The sequence below is a fragment of the Trachurus trachurus genome (assembly GCF_905171665.1).
Source record: "Trachurus trachurus genome assembly, chromosome: 4".
In the NCBI taxonomy this organism is placed as follows: Eukaryota; Metazoa; Chordata; class Actinopteri; order Carangiformes; family Carangidae; genus Trachurus; species Trachurus trachurus.
Genome location: NC_139898.1, coordinates 7,738,850 through 7,759,461, shown reverse-complemented (window position 1 = coordinate 7,759,461; position 20,612 = coordinate 7,738,850). Strand labels below are relative to the sequence as shown.

The following is a 20,612-nucleotide window of genomic DNA, read 5'->3' as shown; positions in this document are numbered from 1 at the left end:
TATCCCACATGAACACAAACCTTTCATCCACATTACAACAACTTTGGTAAATGAATCACAGACATTTCTGTCTGTGTCTGTGTGGCCCCGTCTGTCCTCTTCTCACTGTTGGACAGACTTTTGATTAATCTACTTTCTTTGTCGTGTCCGAATCAAATTCTGATGACGGTTGGTGATTTGATTGCTCATGATGCCAACCAACTGTCGATAAGTCTTTGTCAATATGTATGTAAATCTGTCCACATAGCAGCTGAATAATTACTGTAGCAGGGACAGACAGGTGTCGTCCTGAAGGTCATGCTGCTGGCTGTAGTTTGATGTGGCCAACTCCACTAAAGTGACTCTATGTGATGGTCAGTTGTGTGGGCGCACCACGTAATGCGCATGTTACCAACCAGCATTAGCAACATTAATCATATACTACTGATACTGATATGCTCCACCCAGCCTCTTGTGTACATGAGTGTGTGCAAACCAACAGGGTCATTGGTGAAGTCCTTCATGACTTCAGACCTGCTGATTTCACACTCAAACCCAACCTTAGCGCCGAGAGACGCTTATTTGTCTCTAAATCCACAGCCCTAGACGGTTTTTGACAATAAAGACAGCATCATGGCCGCCACTCTCTGTCAGGTGCTGGGCTTCCTCCTGAGTTTGTTAGGGGTGGCGGGAATGATTGCTTCGACGGGGATGGACCAGTGGGCGACAGAGGACCTCTTCGACAACCCTGTGACGGCCGTGTACACGTACTCAGGCCTGTGGAGGTCGTGTGTCCGTCAGAGCTCCGGCTTCACCGAGTGCCGACCGTACTTCACCATCCTGGGACTGCCAGGTAAGCTGTGTTTGGTCATTATGAGATATGCAAGCAGCATATAGAAAGAAAAAAAAAAGACTCCATAAAGGGAGAAGAATTGAGCTACCGTAATTTGTTGGACTGAGCGACAAGAAAACCTCCAGAAAATAAGAGTTTTAGTTTCTTGTTTGGGTTATGCTTGAATATAGGTTAATTATTGGTGATATAATAAACAAAAGGAGCTTAATCATCGAGTTGTCACTGGCCAACAACTAATGAATGGAGATTTTAAAAAAATACATCAAACATTTTTGGTCAGTGTTTCCACATAGAGAAATAATGAGGAGATAACAGACCACACCCTCTGTGACGAAAGGGGAGAAACTCTCATTACCACTGTTCCCCGAAACTGGGACAAAGACTCATGACAATTTTGAGTAAACATTTGATAAGACCTGTTCCTTGTTGGAGCATACAAAACGATACGCAGCAGCACTGACGCTGCCATTTCAGGACTCCATGACATTAGTGGTAACTTTGTTTGAGCGGGACAATCTAAAATGGCCGTCTCGATGATTCAGTTAATAGGATTCATGGTGTCTGCGTTGGGGCAATTTTTAATATCGGCAGCGACAGCCATGGACATGTGGAGCTTACAGGACCGATCTCTTACAATTGTAACAAATGTTTACACCTTTGCTGGGCTGTGGAACTCCTGTGTAGGGACAGCGTATGGTACAACACAGTGCAGGCCTTATTTTACCATACTAGGACTGCCAGGTAAGAGAATTACACTTACAGGGGAGGGAGAAAAAAAAGACGTTTATCGAATATTTCTCCACCAGGTTGGATTAGGAGAACATTTTCCAAAGGACCTTGGAAGGTACTTAAGAATATTTGGAAGGTTTTAGGGCAGATTTTCTCCATTTCCCCCACTGCATAAAAATGCAATCGACTGCAGAAAAGATGGTGTCTCTCGGGAATCAAATGGAAATTTGATGAAACATCCAAAGCTTAGCTGAGCAAGCACAAGCTTTACCAGAGTGTCACACAATGTAAAGTACATTTCCACACTCTGTACTTAACAGCTGAATGTAGTGTAGAGCACATTGTATATAAGGTTTTAAAGGATTAAGACTAGAATAATACAGGTACAATATCTCTGGCCATGGAAAGATGGCATTTAGGTCACTATTTTATATTATGTACTGCCACGAGTTATAATTTTACATCACCGCTGCTGAAAAATCGTAAGTGCAAATGTTCTTTTTTTCTTAATTAACCATTTGCACTCTGATTGAAAGGGAATGCCATGAGTGTTGAGCTGTCTAAACCTCTTTTCAAAAAGCATAATATGTTCAGTAAAACTATTATTTGTCAATGCTGGAAAACATTAAGAGATTGTAAGGCAGCAGTCACAAGTAGTTTATTTCAATGACCTTTTAGCATTATCCTGATGTAATTCACCTTCACCTTGCTCCTCCTATATGAACATTTGTCTGGATTTATTCACGTTGTTGAATGTCAGTTCAAATTATGTGTTATATATTGCCCATTGGCAGCAGTAGTAGAAGCATTTAGATGATTTAATTTGACGAAAAGAAGAAATAACAGTTTGTTGCTCCATTTGTTCCTGTGTAATCAGTATTTTTTACTTTATGTCTTGTACACGTGAATGTAATGTAAGCTGCTTTTTATCCTTTTGGGTAGTTTCATCCACAAAAAGTCATATTTTATTAGTCAAAGAAGAGAAAGTTTATGCGTATCCCATCTTTACTTTCAGCTCTGCTCCAAGCCGTACGAGCCTTGATGATTGTTGGTATCGTGCTTGGAGCCATCGGATGTCTCATCGCCATATTTGCACTTAAGTGCTTGAAAATGGGCAACATGGAGGACAACATCAAAGCCACGATGACTCTGTCGGCCGGGATCTTGTTTCTTCTTGCAGGTGTTGTAATGCTTTCTTCACGATGCCAGCCTCTGTTATTGCATTTAAACAATTTTGCCCTAACTTCATGATGTTAAATTCTAGGTGTGTGTGGCATTGCTGGGGTGTCAGCTTTTGCCAACCTGATTGTGCAAAGTTTTCGGTTCTCTACGTACGCCGAAAGTGGGTTAGGAGGCGGAATCAGTGTTGGTGGACTCACAGGATCTCTGGCTCCAAGGTAAAAATTACAACTTGTAGTTAAGATGGATGTGTACTGTAATGTTTTGGCTCAGTAATTTTTACCATAATTATCAACCTCCTTCAGGTATACTTTTGGCCCGGCTCTTTTTGTGGGCTGGATCGGTGGCGCTATCTTGGTCGTTGGAGGCGTCATGATGTGTCTCGCCTGCCGTGGAATGGCTTCAGATGGGAAGCAACAACGGTATGTTCACCCACTCATACAGGGTTTCTGTGGTTTCAAGTGACTTTTAACCGGACTCGAGGAAAATGCGGAAACTGATGACTATTCTCTCCTGTATAGCAAAGTGACAAAAAAGAAAAATCTACAGGCTGAATATAAATGTCTACCAGGCAGCCACAACAAAATATTGTGCTAGAGCAAATTGTATATTTAAAAGACAGCACTGAAAGAAATCTGACAAAGCTGGGCAACAATATAACACTGTTGGATATATATTTTTATTCTTCATCAGTAGTAGTAAAATCCACACACACATGCTCAGCAAAATGTAAATGATGGCGTCTGTATTTTTCCCTGCATACGTAATGCAGAGTTGCAAATGCTTACATGGCTGTTTGCAAAACAATAAACAGATCCTTATATTTCTCTCCTGGTCATGTTCTGTCTGACTTTAACATTCACATATCGGTGGAATGACCACATATGAGGAGACTGGAGCTGTTGCGAGTCTGAGTGTTATAATTTATTCCAGAGGCTACAAAGTTTCCCAACTCTGCTCTTTATCTTTGCTCTTTTCTGTCTTTTATTTGAAAGGTACGATGGGATGGCCTATAAAGCTGCCTCTCAACACATCTACAAGCCAGAGACCAGACCACATCCAGCCTATAATGATTCCTACAAGGCTCGCAGTGTGGATGGAAGGCAGTCCAACCAGAGATTTGACTATGTGTAGAGTCATGTTACCTTAATGATAACTTTTTTTATATTCTGTAGCTCCTTAAAGGTCCATGAGTTTCTCTTGTTGTTTTGTCTGCATTAAAGGGGAAGGCTATTTTTTATTCCTGGGTTATTTGATGTAACAGAACTGTCTAAAACTGAAGGTGATTTTTAAAATATATATATATTTTTAGAAGCATTATATAATCCTAATTAACAAATGCCATTTTGTTATATGTGTTGTCATTTTTGTCTTGTGTCAAATTAAAACAATAACAAACTACGTAGTTTGTCCAAGGCAAAATTTTACCACCACAATTGGAGCCTGGAGCTGGTTGTAGAGCCCAGCCCATCATATTGTAATGTAAGAATCACAAAATTATACAAGATAACACAACACAAACCTTTTCTAATGTTGTTCTAACACCCAGTACCTGCCAGTTGAAATAACTTCAGAAGTAACAATACTTTGCTAATATATTGACTACATATTTAGCGTGGAGAGCAAAAGCTTCTATAAATGGTTGACATATCTTACAGGAAAGATATTTAATAATTTAAACTATTTTAATGGATTTTTAATTTCTGAAAAAATTAACCCCATGTATCTCAAATTACATCAAATAATGCTAACATCGTTAGCATTATTTCAATAACTGTAAGCTTAGCTTAATTGGATAAGTTTTTCTCCATATACTGTATCTCACCATGTATAAAAATAAAGTTGTACCTTCATTAACAATGATTTTCTTGATTAAGGTACAACTAAACCAATTTTTAAAAAAAATCTGTTTACAACAAACAGGTCGTCAATCTCTTTAATTAAAGGTGCTACCTATATTTATTAGCCACAGATTTATATCTTACTATACTTTATTAGTCTTTATCACACAACTGCTATTACACTTAGATTCCTGTATCAAACATATTGTCACTAAAACACACTTGTATTTTTATGTCATTAGCATGTGCCGTATTTATGTAGCATTTACTTGTGCAGAACATAACATTTAACATAATTTAATGCTGCAAATTTAAAGATGTAAACAAACTAATTACATCTAGTGTTTTCCAGAAAGAAGCTATTTTGGTTTTTGCATATACTGCCATGCAAACAATGATCAAATCACCTGAAACAAACAGCCATATTGATGATTGTGTTGTTGTTTATCCTATTACTGTTATCAAGAAAATGCAGTGGTCATCAGTTTATCCTTGGTAGTTACGTGTTATCTCCAGGCCTCCAGCACCATACGATAAATAAAATAATACTCACATTGTTTCATGGTAATTGAATACAACAAATGGTTCCCTTCAGAAAGACACTGCATCTTTGATGTAAGCTTTGTTCACTGGTCAGACACTGTGCTCTGTATGTACCAGACTGGTCTTTGATACTAACACAGTTTCTCTTTCTCCTCTGGGATTTGTCTTAATTTCCCAGGGAACATGCAGAGAAGGGTTTAGATGATTTGCATGAAATCACATTTCCTGATAAAACAATTAATGAAACTAATGAGCGGGTAGTAATATTTAATCACACTAAAAGAGAGTCATTAATTGACTCGTGAAGTGAAATAAAGTAATGGCTCTGCATTGAGAAAATATAACAAACATTATCAGCTGCTTGACTCATGAACTGAGAGGTCTGGTAAGGGCAGGTGGCAGTGGATCCAGCACTTTTGTAAAAGACTGATGTAAATATCGGTCCTTTAGATCCTATTACAGATTACGGAAAATCTAATATGATATACGTAATTTATTATCACTGCTCTTGTGGGAACAAGCTATTCTACATTGAACAATAAATTAGAGAATTTTACTAATGAATCACTGGCTAAAGAAAGAAGGTTAAAGGTAAGAGAGAACATTTAAAGTGCATGATCATACAGTATGTATGGAGATAATGTTCTTTCTTTTGAATAGCTATGAGAACAGATTACCACCAAGCCAACTCGGGACCATTACTTCTCAGATTTTGTAGACATGAGTAAACCAGAGTTTGTCGAAATTTTCATTCCTGCTTACTTGGATAAAACAGCACTTTGTCTTGATGAGGTTAAACTGTTGTTTCATCCTTGGATCTCTGGCACCACCTACTGGCTCAGTCACAGCTTTGTTGAGGCTGTGTGAGCATGGTGAAGCAGATGTCCTTCTGCATCTTTGCATTGCCTTCCTTTTTCCAGACTGCTACAGTACATCAACCATGTTTGGTGCTTGCTTACTTTTTGGTGTCCTGCTAATCGCCACTATTAGCTCTATTTAATCAGATGCTAAATGTCTGCACAAAGTTGTTGGAATTTGTTATGAGATAGGACTTGTGACATGTGTATGTAAAATTGCAGAACATGAGTCAAAGTGCAGAAATTAGCTCAAATTTCTTTTAGTTATGTTTTGCACGGGATAATGTATAATGTCATCATTTGATATTGGTTAGTTTGAAGCAAATTTAAGGATGCTCCTGATTGATAGCAAACAAAAAAACTGGGGTGATAGACCCTTTTATTTTTCTACAAACTGTATTACTCTGACACAGATGTGCAGTTTTTAACAAATCACATCCTGACACGTTGTCCCTTCGACTGCAAGATTACAGTGTCCAGTTTGCTATGTTTTTACACCACATTTAATTTCCAGCACTTCCAATGCTGAGTTGATTGTTGTGGTTTATTACTTTTGCTTCAGCTCCTGCATTATCCTCAATAGCAAACAATCAGGTCTTAGCAACAGCACGAGACAAGCTGTAGTGACGCAGGATAAAAGTGGAGCTCCAGTTACAGTTATTGCTGTCAATGACAGACAAGAGCAGTGTTCCAGCTGAGGTAGCACAAACCCTGAAGGCAAGTGGGGAAACAATGGAGCTGGGCACATGTGGGTGGAGGCTGGGACATGCCACATCAAGCTTAATCTCCTCATTAACAATAAACATGTTAAAACAAATACAGGAAGAAAAAAAAACTATATTGTTTTGGTAACACTTTACTTGACGCCTATCTCTATAACACATACACTTACAATGAGTTATAATGCAGTTATAGCACTGTATAACTATAGTTATAAACACTCATAAATGATCATAATGCTTGCTAACAATAATCATAACACACTATAAAGCATTTTATCATGACTTATAAGGTCAGGTATTATAATAGGTTATAATGTTAGTAACTCACTGACAATGCCCACATCGATAATACATTATAAATATAGTTATAATGTGTTGGCTTATAGACGTGTATAACTATCATTATAAACACTCATAAATTACCATAAGGCTTTATAACAATAAGCATAACACATCATAGAGTATTTTATAATGGCTTATAAGGTCAAGTATTATAATAGAGTTATAACTGCTTGATGATGTGTAACCCGTAGGTGATGATGGCAGAGGAGAACCATGACTAGTGAAAGATCTTACGTGTATCCATTGAGAATGTCCTGTCTTTAAGGATCTAAGCCAGTGTGACAGTTTAGGGTCCTGTCACTATGCCTCCAAGTGACAGGACCCACTTGGCCAATTAAGGGGATGTCCCTTTGGCCAAGTGGTTAGCGCGCATGACTCTTACCCAGGAGTCTGGGGTTTGAAGCCCGCCCGGGCCCTCTTCACCTTGACACACCAGTTTAGTGCAAACCCCTTAATACAGACTATTCGGAAGTGGTGGGTTGATTTCTACAATTTCTATCTAAAGTTTAAATGTTTTGTCTGAAGTGCACAAGTGCAAGTTCTCATCCACAAAATCACTTCCCTCTGCACAAATAATTTATAAACTTACGGAAGACATAGAAGCTGCTCAGAAACAAATTAACAGACTGACACAGCCTGCCAGCATTGTGCCTGAAACATCAACAGGTGTTGAGTTTACTGAGGGTTACGCACTGAATTGTAAGTTCTGGCTGAAGAAGGAGAACTTTTAAGGAAGGACACAGTTGAGTTAAAAAAGAGCCCTAAAAGGCAACTGAAAAGGAAACTCGAACTTGAGCATGTGGCAAGACAATGAGAATGCACAAATGTCTGAGGTTGGAAAGAAATGAGGACAGGCCCAGACTGACGAGGAAGAATTACAGGAGGAACTGAATGGCATCAAGTGAAAGCCACTGATTATGAGGGCATTTTGCGATGTTCCGTTTAATGGTAAAATATAAGGATGCACAGTATCCCCCATTCTCTCAAATATGAGCAGAAATGATCTGAAAGCCAGGTTTCTGTAGCAGGCAGAAGTTATGGTTACCACATACATCTGCAATTTAGTGAGTTATCTAATTCACATCCCTCCTCACACTGGATGAGGAAGTAGATTTATTTGCTTCTACCACACCTGGTTTCACTGAGCTTCTCTTTGACCTTTGAGGCTATGATTAGCTTCATTATAAGGTGAATGCCTCAACATGCCATTATATGAGTAACAGTAGTTCCTTTCACATGATTATCAGCCAGGTTTCTGTGAAATGTTTTCCCGGAACATTAAACTGCTCGGTCTTAATATGTTTCTTTCACAGTAATAGCAGCTTGATTTTGTTCATCAAGAACAATTTGATCATCCACACAGTCTAACATTTTTTATTGGCTATATCATATGCAAATGTCCATAGGACATCATCGGATGACCCTGAAACTAAATTTATAATACAGGTAGATTCAGTGCTTTGAATGTTTAACTAACTGATGGCCATGCTGTATTTCAAATGAATTAACAATGTAAATTATTCATTTTAATACATTTTAATCATCCTTGAGGGATTTACAGAATAATTAAAATTGATATATGCAGCACATCTCTCTGCTGAACACCAAAAGGCAGGCCCTAATATATGATTAGCTTGAAATGTTCCTCACCCTTTTCATGAAAAGGCCATTTGATTAAATTTTTTGATTGAAGTGATGTGACTCCATCATTTTTAATGTCTGAGAGATAAATCCAGAGAGATATAGAATCACACAATGCTTGCTGGTACAACTGAGAAATGGATTCCAGATTATGACAATCTAATAGGCCTATTTGATTTTCAAGCCAAAAAAAGAAAGAAAAAATAAGACCAAAACAATAATCAAAACATGGAAAAAGAGTTACCTGGTTCTGTCTCATTTCTGCAAACCATCAGACACCTAGAGGGCATAACGCACAGCCTACAGTTGTTAAAGTTTGGGCATGTTTCATTCCTGTCATTCCTGCATTGAAGTGAATTTAGATAGAGACATGAAATGATATTAGCCTACTGAAACAGGGCAGGAACAGAAAAAAAAAGACTGAGACCAGTTGATACTATATTAGAGGAAATGTTAAATATTCAATCTGTGTTAACACAATAACAGTTCTGGATTTATTTTATCTTATATTTTAATTAGGCCTACTATATTTACTACGCTGCATCCGCCAGTAGGCTATGTAGCGTGATACTCACTCCAGTCCAGCAGGTGGCGCGGTGCATCTGTAACAGTGTTTGATGAGCCGCCACCAAACACACAGAGGAAGAGGAAGACGAAGCTGCTCTCCTGTGATGTAACTTGCAGCGTCGAAGCTGTGCACATAACTGTACTTCAAAGTTGATTTGACAGATTTCCTCTCCTTCTAGTTTCAAGTCGTTTATAACTGGATGGAGTTTCATTAAGTGTGTGAGCTGTCGGCGGTTAAAGACTAAAGCAAGGGACGAAACAGAGAGGCGAGGAGACCACGGTGGCTCTACTATGACTACAGTTACAGTACAATGCTAGTCAAGGGACGAGCTAGTGTTAGTTTGTTTGGCTGACGTTAAATGTTAAATGTTGTACGTTTTTACTCACCGCAGCAACAAATGGCGCCGAACAATTGAAGTTCACGACTTTATTTTGGTTAGCTTGAAGTGAGTCAGCGGTCTGAGCCGGTAGCTGCTGTGCTGTGTCAGCCATTAGCACTCTGTGTCCGCGGTATGATTCATCTGACTGACTGACTGATTGATTGATGGGGCTTTTAAGGATCATGATGCCGCCCAAACTCCAGCTGTTGGCTGTTTTAGTCTTTGCAGTGGCGATGCTCTTCATTGAGAACCAGATCCAGAATCTGGAGGAGTCACGAGCCAAACTGGGTAAGTCCAAAACAGAGATGGTTCAGATTGTAAACATGAAACTGTTACTTTGCATTGTTATGTTCATTCAGAGTGGTGACAAATGAACTGAGTGTAGTGTTCCTGTTTGAGGCATAATGAATAGGTGTCACACAGGTGATGCTGCAGAGGAAGGTCTGTATGGTAACATAACTATAGTATGTCACTTAGTGCTCAAGGATTATTTAACTATAGACTGTCAGTGCCTACATTACACAGCAGCTCTTCACTAATATTCTATTTTTCTCTTTGTACATCAATAGTCTCAGTTGTCAAAATGTATACATTCACTGCATTTTGCTACAGATGTCATTCAGACATCAACAGTATACAGATTGTTTAGCATGCAGATGGACACATCATCGCTAATTCAGTGAGTGAATTAATGTCTTTAAAACAGAAACGTGTCTTTGAGCTGAAGGCAAGTTTTCTGCTCTCTGAGATCTCCTGGATAAAAAGCCTCAAGGCCAGTTCATACTTTCCACATCAATCAAATCAAATCAGATTAACTTCATTTGTCCCGCAAAGGGAAATTTGTCTTGGGCAAGTGGTGTCGTAACAGCTGCCTTGTACATGCAAAACATACACTATAACAGTAACGAAGGCAAACATATCCAAGAAAAGAGAAAGAAAGAAAGTGCGGGGTGCAAAAAATAGTTTAAAATACTTACATACTACATACCTATGTGAGGCTTTGATTTTGAGCATGTCGCGTACTGTCTTTCACCCAGTTGTGTGCAGCCCAGAACTTGTGTCTGAAGGGAGGTTGTCCAGCAAAATCGGGAGAGACCCACCAAGTGCCAAATTAGCATTGAAATCTCAGCCTTGCTCTCCTATTTCTTTAAGGGGTCACATGTTATACGTTCTCTTTTGCCTTCCTCTTGCTTTCTTCTTCTACTTGTTGATTTTTGCTTGTTATTTGTTGGTAAGTAGCTATGTGGTACATGACTGCTACCAATAGGAAGTTTAAAGTGAAGATGTGGAAATGCACGTCAATGTACAAAAGTACAACCAGAGAAAAGTCTGTGGGCACAGAAAATACATCCATGCCTTCATTTAATATAACACTTCCCATATTTGGTTCAGTAAAACTGACTGTTGAGTGCTATTAGGGCACATCAATGCAATTATATGTAAGTGTTGATTAAGAAATAAGAGAATAAATGAATAGTCATTAGCATGGTGCAGACACATGGCCGCCAACTGAACATCCTCTCCTCGTGATGCCACACACTGAAGGACTAGCTGGGCAACAGGATGCCTCCATTACACTGAGCGTCAAAGAGATGCTCATAAGGCCATTGCTGTAATTGGCCTTAATTAGCATTGCAGTGGGGATAAGAAGTGAGAGAAAACATTTTTAGTCATGCTTCCTGTCAGCGTTATCATCATAAACTTAATTAATTGTTTTGATGTTATTGTGTTTTGAAGGACTGTGTTGTTTTCCTTAATTAAGGCATGCTAACGAACCTCAGTGGCCTTAGTTTTAAAACCATTTGTTCATTTAGACCACGGATGCGTTCCTGTCTTTGTCTTTATTGTTGTGTTGGTGGTCTCACACCTGCTGTGTTCACTGCCAAATGAGAATAACAACAAACATCAACTAACTTCCTCATTAAAATCCAGGCAGCAGAGGAAAGCTGCCAGTCTATAATCATATAAACTGAAGAAGATTATATTACGTCTTTTGCCATGAAAAAAAATCCATCAAATAAATGTGTCATGTTGTGTTTTGACAAGTCTGGTAATTAGTGGTTAATATCATATTTTCTGCCTCCTCAGAGCGTGCCATTGCCAGACATGAGGTAGCTGAAGTGGAGCAGCGTCACAATGAAGACAGTGGGCGTGGACTGGCGCCACTGGCGGAGAAAGACGACATGGTCATCATCTATAACAGGGTGCCCAAGACTGGCAGCACATCCTTCACTAACATTGCCTACGACCTGTGTGGGAAAAATCACTACCACGTCCTGCACATCAACACAACCAAAAACAACCCCGTCATGTCTCTACAAGACCAGGTAAGAACACAGACCGGTGCTGCTGCCTTGAGGAGAAGGAGAGCAAACTAGAACAAGCTCATAGAGATGTCAAAATGAAACATGAAAGGTCACAATTTATGAATGCACATGAAAATTTTCCTATGACTGAAAGTAGTTTCCATTTTTTAAAAATGGCAAATTTAAAATGGTTGTCAGAAACTAGACTTCACCTCTCACATTTCCAAATTGGAGCATATTTATGTCATAGTACTGATTATACTGTAATTATTACAACAAAGAAATAGAAGATGGACCAGTCCTTTGTTGTCATTACAGATGCTCAGCTCATGACAGTAGGCCTTTTGATCGTCTTAAAATAGCCCATTGTTGTGGCCAGGGTTTATACTGGTTGTAACATGAGACATTTTTATATGAAAGTAATGAGCTTTACTACTTAGAAAAATTATAGGGGCTCTACCCCATCAATAGCCTCATCTAACATCTGCGCAGTGCAGCACTTCATAAGCTATGTTTGTTAGTTAAGCTTCTCACTGTGAACTCTATTTTTACCAGCTGCTACAGCGTGCCTGGTATTGTTTTATGGTTAACTCATTTTAAAAATGGCTGCACTCAAAGAAGTCTGTGGTCCAACCATGAGGACTGAGAGTAAAAATGTCAGCGCTCTGTGGTTCTGGCTAAAATTAGTTTTTCCTCAACTTTTAATTGGGATCACGATTTCTCCTATGATTCTGGAAGATATATATTTTTTAACAAACCATATTTTCAACACACTGTATCATGCCAGGGCTGGAAACTCTGTGTTTTCAGGTTGTCCATACGTACATACTCGTGGACAGCTGGATCGTAAGACACACCATCAGGCCGAGCTCATTAAAGAGGAGGTTGTTTAGTTTCAGCCTAATGATGTTGTGAAGACGTTTTTTTTTTTCCCCCCTTTTCTTTCATGCAAACAAAATCCCCTTTGGTTTAGTGCAGAATAAATTCTACTTCCAAGTTCAGCTTTTGTATATCCTCCATTTTGGACAGCATTTTAGTGAATTTCCCACATGTGTACCTGTTAACAGAGGCACATAGAAAAAGTTTTCTATAGGGATTGTGTTTGAAAGACTTAATTCACCGTTATGTTGCACAATAAGCAGGCACTGGCTGTAATATTAACTGAGCAGAGACGTCCTGCTGTAATCTTTGTTGCTGTGAACATTTGTGCCGTCCACTCTCATACTCCACATCAGCTTCAGGCTGTAACATGTACGGATGGATTCTCAAAGCTGCCATTTCTAATCAATTACGGAGTCCTAGAATAAAAAAATATAGACCTGGAAATGAACATAATAGTTCCCCTTTGATGTAACAGCAGGTGGGGCAATGTGGAAAGTTGCTGCAAGATATTGAGTAGCATTTGTCTAGTGAACCTTTTATTCCTTGTTTTGCAGTGATTTCCAATATGGAAATTAAAGCGAGCACTTTAACCCCTTAAGTTATGGCTTCATTACTGAAGCAAAAACTATGAAAAACAAACTACTTTATGATGTAACTGAAGAGAGAGAGAGAGAGGTAGATTAAAGTTGTAACTCTTAAAATAAGATAATCCTGTGTGTCTGTTCTGTCTGTGTTTCCCTCTCTGGAGCATGTTCATTTGAATAGATAACACGATAAAAAAGGTTTTGATTGGAAAAAATGTTTGTCTTGCTTCTGTAAACACAGACTGTGCATTTTGTAAAAGCTCCAGAGTGTGTGTGTGAGTGTGAGTGTGTGTGGCAGCAGCATATTACTGCCCGTTACACTGGGTGCGTTTACACTGCTGTCAGTGCAGCTTAGGACACATAGTGTAAATGCCCCTAAGCTATACTAGTGTTATTTTTGGCTGCTTGTGCCAAGGTAATATCCTGTCTGCCATCTCCCAAACAGTCGGCCTCCTCTGCACATGATGAAACAGAGACGAGGGGAAAGAATCAGTCTGCCGCTACATCACAGTCCAACTCATTTTACCACAGGAACATTCACATTTGTTTCCAGTAACAGCATTTAGCTTGGCCAGCACTGGCCAATATGTTTTACTTTGTCATACTTTTTCACTCTCTCAAACCGCAGAGTGTGTGTCAAAGATAACAGTAATAAATGGAGGCGGTGTGTCGGTCTGTGGAGAGTCTATTCAGAGTTAAATAGGCATCGGGTGGAAATTAGTTCAGTTTGATTTCAACTGATGAAATTTGTACTTCAAGGCACATTTCATGTGAGACATTACTCAGCTGTGGAGGCATGCCTTTATCATGATGATCCAAAAATTACAGCAAAAAGTATGTTGTGAAAAGAAGCACTGTGATTATAAATACTGTTGACATAGGGCATCATTTCAGTTTATGACTCGATTTTCACAGTCCCTTCTTTCTTTTTCTTTTTACGAGTTTTGTTGCTGATGTTATTTTTTCTTCATAGTACATTTGTTTGATTGCTCTTGATTACTGTGCTTACATAATCATGGTTAAAAGGCCAATACACGGGGCGTTGTTAGGTTAGTTGGTAGAGCAGGCGCCCCATATACAGAGGCTATAGTTCTCGCTGCAGCCGGCCACGTATCGAATCCCGACTCGGGCGGCCCTTTGCCAATATACATTTTTATTTAAAATCCATTTTGATTTTCTCACCAAATGTTTCCTCTTAGTTTCCTGTGCAAGAGGCTGAGAAGGATGTTTAGTTGCCTTTAATCGTTTACCAGCAGCAGTGAATGGTGTAGCCTAATAGTCTGTGACTTTTTGCCCTTCGATTTGACTTTCAGGCTTCAAACAGTCCAACATATTTTTTTGATAGACACTGTTGTGGAAAAGTTGCAACTACTTAGTTTCCCTTAGACAACATTAACTCAGCTGATCAAAATTAGCTATTTGATGAATTTTTGCCGACGACCTCTGAGGCTCCATTAGCGACCACTGGGTTCTTGGCCACCTCCACCTATAGGAAGACTCCAGGTGGTCCCAAACATAACAGATAAACATACAACATAAAGAGTGCCAAAAGTGACGGGGTGCACAGATATGATCAGTCCAGTTTACCTGCATATATGCATAATACTTTATCTGTGTATATACCGTCTCACATGTATGGGGTGGGGGGTTATTCTGTACAAAAAAAAATTGGTGCAACATGAAAACGTTTGTATAAATGGATTTTAAGTCAAAAAATAAATGTCTCCTCTGTGTAAACAGTCTTTGCTGTCACTTTGTTTTGTTGTTGCCCTGCTTTCCTGTTCCCTGCAGTTTCCCTTCTGCCTCTGTAATTAGTTTCCATTATCTTGGGCTACAGGTGCGCTTTGTCAGGAACGTCACCTCATGGAGAGAGATGAAGCCCGGCTTCTACCACGGCCATGTAGCTTATCTGGACTTCTCAAAGTAAGGCCCTTCATTTCCTGTAATGCCATTAATATCCAGATTAGTTACAAACAGTTAGCGGAGCAGATAAAGGGAGGTCATGTATTGATTGCTAACGCGCGCTTTAGTGTTGATTAATAGCATTGTTGTACTTATCTCCTGTGACACTATCATTTGGGTGATCAGAGGTAATTATCCTAATGGTGTAAGTGTTATTCAGTGAGAGAGATCCTGTTAAGTTGCAGCCTCGGTCCCCTCTGATGCTGCTGCTAATGGAAAAGCTGATTCTTAAGTGGAATAAACATGCTATTAACCTGGCGGCTGCCTTTTGCCCTTTGATCTTTCAACCAGTATCAGTTCAATAGGTAGAGTCTTTAATAAATATGTCTGCCTTTTGTTTTCATCTAGATATGGTGTGAAGGGTAAACCACTGTACATAAATGTGGTGCGAGACCCCATAGAGCGCCTGGTGTCCTACTATTACTTCCTACGCTACGGAGACGACTACAGACCTGGCCTCCGACGACGAAAACAAGGCGACAAAAAGGTCTTTATTTACTACCCGTTGTTCTTCCTCGTTAATCTTTTCTTCATTCACCCTCCGGGCCTTTTGTTCATCAAGCGTTGTTGTGTTTTCTTTCAGACCTTCGATGAGTGTGTGTCATCAGGCGGCTCCGACTGTGCGCCGGAGAAGCTCTGGCTGCAGATCCCTTTCTTCTGTGGCCACCACTCAGAGTGCTGGTGAGTGGGCTGCACCTGCTGCATCACAAGCACAACACAGACACAGTCGGCGCACATTAAGCAATTAACTGTTACATCCCATCACTGTGGTACCTGATCCGTGGAACATTATGTCTCCGTGCCGACGTCTGCGACTCTGTAGACACAACAAGGTGAACTATATGTAGTAGAAACTCCATATCGGCACCACAGGTGGTGTCCCATATGAAGCAGATGATGTGATTAGATTGTGGAGAACCTTTCTGCATAAATCTGCATATTCATGAGGGAACAGTGATTACCTCGAAATTACTGTAACGCCTTAACACTTCAAACTAACAAGTTCATGACTGACTCCAGATATGTAGAGTGCAGAGACAAACATGTTGGTGTAAAAATCCCGGCTAATTAATGAGCTAATAACCTTGATTAGGAGGAAACAGATTTTGTTTTCTTTCAAACAACTGAAGAACAATACATACCAGAAACTTTATACCTTCACCATGGAGACTCCATATGGAAAAGATGTTCTGATTCAGATTTTGGGTGCTGTGTTGCATGCATTTGCATATTAATGAGGTGAAAATTGAGATCATGGCGAGATGTAAGACAATCTAAGTGTCTCTTGTTTTTGTTTCCAAGTTCTGATTTGCATGTTTATTAAATGTGAGTTCAGTTTCTCCGAAAACTAAACAGACAGACTGACTGTTTTTAAACTGATGGAAAGACCCTTAACAAAAACCAAAAACATTTGATCTCATTCAGTGAATGTAGAAACAATGTATGTTTTTAGCTATGTTCAGTATAGTCATGTTTAACCTACAGATGGCAAAACAGGCAAAAGATTTTTGGAGAAAATCGATTTTCCTCACCAAACTCATTCAGCATTAGAAGAGCATGGAACCTGTAATATAACAGAATTTTCTCAGCACATACATCAGGTAGAAACATCAACCTGACTGATCTCAGATGTGCAGATAGTATTTCATGTTCAGTGCCTGCTGCTGTGTGCAGGAATGTAGGCAGTAGATGGGCCCTGGAACAGGCCAAATACAACCTGGTGAACGAGTACCTGCTGGTTGGAGTGACTGAGGAGCTGGAGGACTTCATCATGATCCTGGAAGCAGCACTGCCAAACTTCTTCAAGGGGGCCACGGAGCTCTACAGGACAGGTAGCAACACAGTGCAGATCATGTCACAGCATTCATTATGCTCCGCCATCAATCAGCGCTATCCCTCTGTTGCCCAGAACTGACAGACTCATTATTCTGTCTCATGTTACTCCAGGAAAGAAGTCCCATCTGCGAAAGACCACTGAGAAGAAGCCTCTCAACAAAGAGACAATAACCAAGCTGCAGCAGTCGAACATCTGGAAAATCGAAAATGAGTTTTATGAGTTTGCACTCGAACAGTTTCAGTTTGTGCGTGCCCACGCTGTCAGGGAGAAGGACGGAGAACTTTATGTCCTGGCCCAGAGCTTCTTCTATGAAAAGATCTACCCAAAGTGAACTGAACATGTAGCCAGACAATAATGACAAGGGCTGAAGAGGCAGAAACTCTTATTAGAAGTCACAGACACTGGGACACAAAGAGAGACACTAAGCGATACAGGTTGATGCTGGATTTATTTTTCCTCTAATCCTGCTTTTTCTGGGATTCCAATTTTCACCCCCGTATAGTACAGAAAAGCCTTTTCAGACTGTACGGTGGTATTTCTACAAGGAATGTGTCTAATGTTTTTTATTGCTGTGCAGCTGTTGGGGAAAATGTAACATAGATGAACCGTCAGTCTGAGCTGTGAAAAAGAATTTCTGCTGAAATAGATACTGAATGTGGTACATCTCAAATCCAAAACACAAGGTTTATTATTATTATTCAGTTGTGTGTTTGGATTTTTGAGTGGACTATTGACATAAAAGCAGAAAACAATAGTTAAACGACTTAAAAACCACATTTTATGCATTTGCCTGGGCACTGGCCAAGTGGAGTTTGAAACAAGCTTATGTATGTATTTTTGTTTTTTGCACAATCCATTTTAGGTGCACCAGTACTTGTTTACAAATTACAGAATATGTAATTGTTACAAAACATAACACAAAACCAAGCTGAACTTGTGGAGACTATGTTAACATGCATAACGTTGATATGCTTATGGACCAAACGGTAGCAACAGAAAATAGATCAGACCATTGCATCCCTCGGTGCGTGACTAGTAATTTTTTATCCCACTGAGATGTTCTCAATTTTTTAAGACATGTTAAACACATTGTATCAATATTTTATCAAAGAGATAATGGTGAGCATATTTGATATAACTCATTGTGCTGTTTTTTAGCCTGTGAAAGGACCACATGGAGCTGGAGAAAGGGACTAATCAACAGTGAATGAGATGTTTGAGTTCAGGGTGAAACAGCTTTGACTTGGCAACAGGGTTATTTCCATCAAAAGGAGGTGGGTGAGAGATAGAGGTGATAGTGCCTTTATTACAACGTATAGGACAATTTGTTTGTTTTTTTCATTTTCCAGTGAGTCTGCAATCATTTCCTTTTATTTTGGGGTATTCTTAAGAACTGTTTTTCCTGTTTTATTATGTTTTGTTTTGTTTTACGTCACCTAACACACTGACGGCCTAAACATGAATACATACTGCAAGTATTTTGGCTCATTTTCTTCTTGCTATCTTCTCTACTGATTGTGTCTGTTGTGTGTGTTTGTTTCATTGATGGCATTGATCAGTGGAGAGCAACAGGGAACACTGATGCTTGAGTTGTCACTGCGAGACTCTTCTAATGGCACCGCTCAATCTTGACAAAGCATTTTTAAAAGGGTGCTCCGTTCACTGTTGTACCATTTTAAAGCTGGGAGGCCTGCAGGAGATGGATTCTTTGAAATGATGCTTCTTTGCATGTTCACTAAAACATAAATGAGCCAAAATTTCACAACACGTTCCAAAACACCCAGCACACCATTTCCCATAGTACAACTGGATAGCATCTTCTCAGATTGTCCCTGCCTTGAAGTTGACATTGATGACATGTTTGTTCAGCATGAATATTATTCATGTCTGCTCACTATGCTGATATAGAATAACCTCCACAGATGACTATCACATAATACAGAACGTTTCCTGATTAAACTGAAAACACATTCATATTAAATATCTCACACTGTGCTCTTGTATCAACGATTCAGAGAAATTACATCCCTCAAAACTGCATCAGACAAAAACTGCAATACTAAGTGTTTCATGTACAGCAGACACTTGTATCCAGATAATTCATCTTTATTTCTTTTTACTCTGGTTAATGATAGTAACTCTTATTGTGTAAGGTTGATTTACTGCTCAGCTCTAAGGTTGTGCTTGGGCAAAGCTGAATGCTAACATTAACATGCTAACATGCTGGAGCCAAATTAATGCATCATGTTAGCATGCTAACATTTGTAATTTACCCTAGCATAAATCACCAAGTGCAGCTGAGGCTGATGGGAATTTGGCCGATATTTGGTCATGAAACAAAATATTGGAGACGATAAAAATGTTGACCAGATGATGATACCAGAAGAAAAGCCAGGAGATCAAGTTATGACTCATTTTGAGGAGGACATGAATATGGAGGAAATTTTTTGTCAATCCATCAAACAGTTGATTGTGTTATAGGATGGAGGGTTTGGTATGTCAGTCTTGTTTAAGTGCAGTTTGGACCCAAGAGGTGGAGCAACCACTCAACACCTAGATCCCCAAAAGACCCACAAAAATACAATAACTGTGTGCAGTCTTCAGTCTTATGGCTAAACCATTTTTTAAAAAGAGGCCAAAACTGTAGAGAGTGAAAACTTTATGACTTCATAAAAAAAGCTTTCTAAACCTGGATCATACATTTCCCATGATGCAAACGCCAACGGCCTCTTATTAGCCTGGAAAATGCCCATGACTTTTATACCCTTTGCTGATGAATGGAGAAATGATTTTCTCTATCAATGAATAATTTATCTATAAATAATACAATGGAAATAGTGAAAAAAGGTGAGCCATCTAAAGCTCAAGCTGGCATCTTCAGATTACTACAGTAGTTGTGTCTGACCAACAGCCTGAAAGCAAAGATATATAAAGAAAAAAAAATTTTTAGAAGCTAACACTGAGGAATGTTTGCATTTTTGCTGGAAATTTCCTAGTTTAAAGCCAAATTATCAATATAGTTGCAGATTAATTGTCTGTCAGCCGACTTTAATGATTAATGGATGTTTTAGCTGTAATCTGCTTTATTTTTTAGCCTCTTTATCACAGGCTTTTGAAGTTGATTTTGTCTGGAGTGGAGATTAAACTGCAAACAGAGCACGAGGGCCAGAACTCCTCCTATATGTGGACAGCCAGGCCTGTTTTTTCACCCTCTTTGGGTCTCTTACAGTGATTTACATGAGCTCAGTAACTCCTGCCTCCATTTCTCGTCTTTTGGCTCCATAATTACAGAATAATTGCCTCGCTATATCTTACTCAACAGGGAGTACTTAACCACTGAAACCGTGAAATAACAGACTGGGACGGGATGATCTGCTGAAGTCAGCGGTATTACCAACTCTTGCCTCC

The 20,612-nt window shown here is 39.4% G+C and overlaps 2 protein-coding genes across 2 annotated transcripts; both read left to right on the top strand.

Moving 5' to 3' along the window:
* Positions 1 to 612: 612 nt before the first annotated feature.
* LOC310984912 (claudin-18-like) lies at positions 613 to 3,874 on the top strand (the record flags this gene model as incomplete). Its single annotated transcript, XM_083970287.1, has 5 exons — positions 613 to 832; positions 2,577 to 2,741; positions 2,826 to 2,958; positions 3,046 to 3,162; positions 3,736 to 3,874. The coding sequence occupies 5 exons, from the start codon at positions 613 to 615 to the stop codon at positions 3,872 to 3,874; spliced, it is 774 nt and encodes a 257-aa protein (XP_083826413.1).
* A 5,465-nt stretch (positions 3,875 to 9,339) lies between these two features.
* On the top strand, positions 9,340 to 18,882 carry hs2st1b (heparan sulfate 2-O-sulfotransferase 1b). The gene is made up of 7 exons (XM_083970285.1): positions 9,340 to 9,921; positions 11,722 to 11,960; positions 15,243 to 15,328; positions 15,716 to 15,854; positions 15,951 to 16,048; positions 17,042 to 17,199; positions 17,315 to 18,882. Exons 1-7 carry the CDS (start codon positions 9,798 to 9,800, stop codon positions 17,533 to 17,535), a joined length of 1,065 nt encoding a protein of 354 aa, XP_083826411.1. The 5' UTR covers positions 9,340 to 9,797; the 3' UTR covers positions 17,536 to 18,882.
* Positions 18,883 to 20,612: the final 1,730 nt, after the last annotated feature.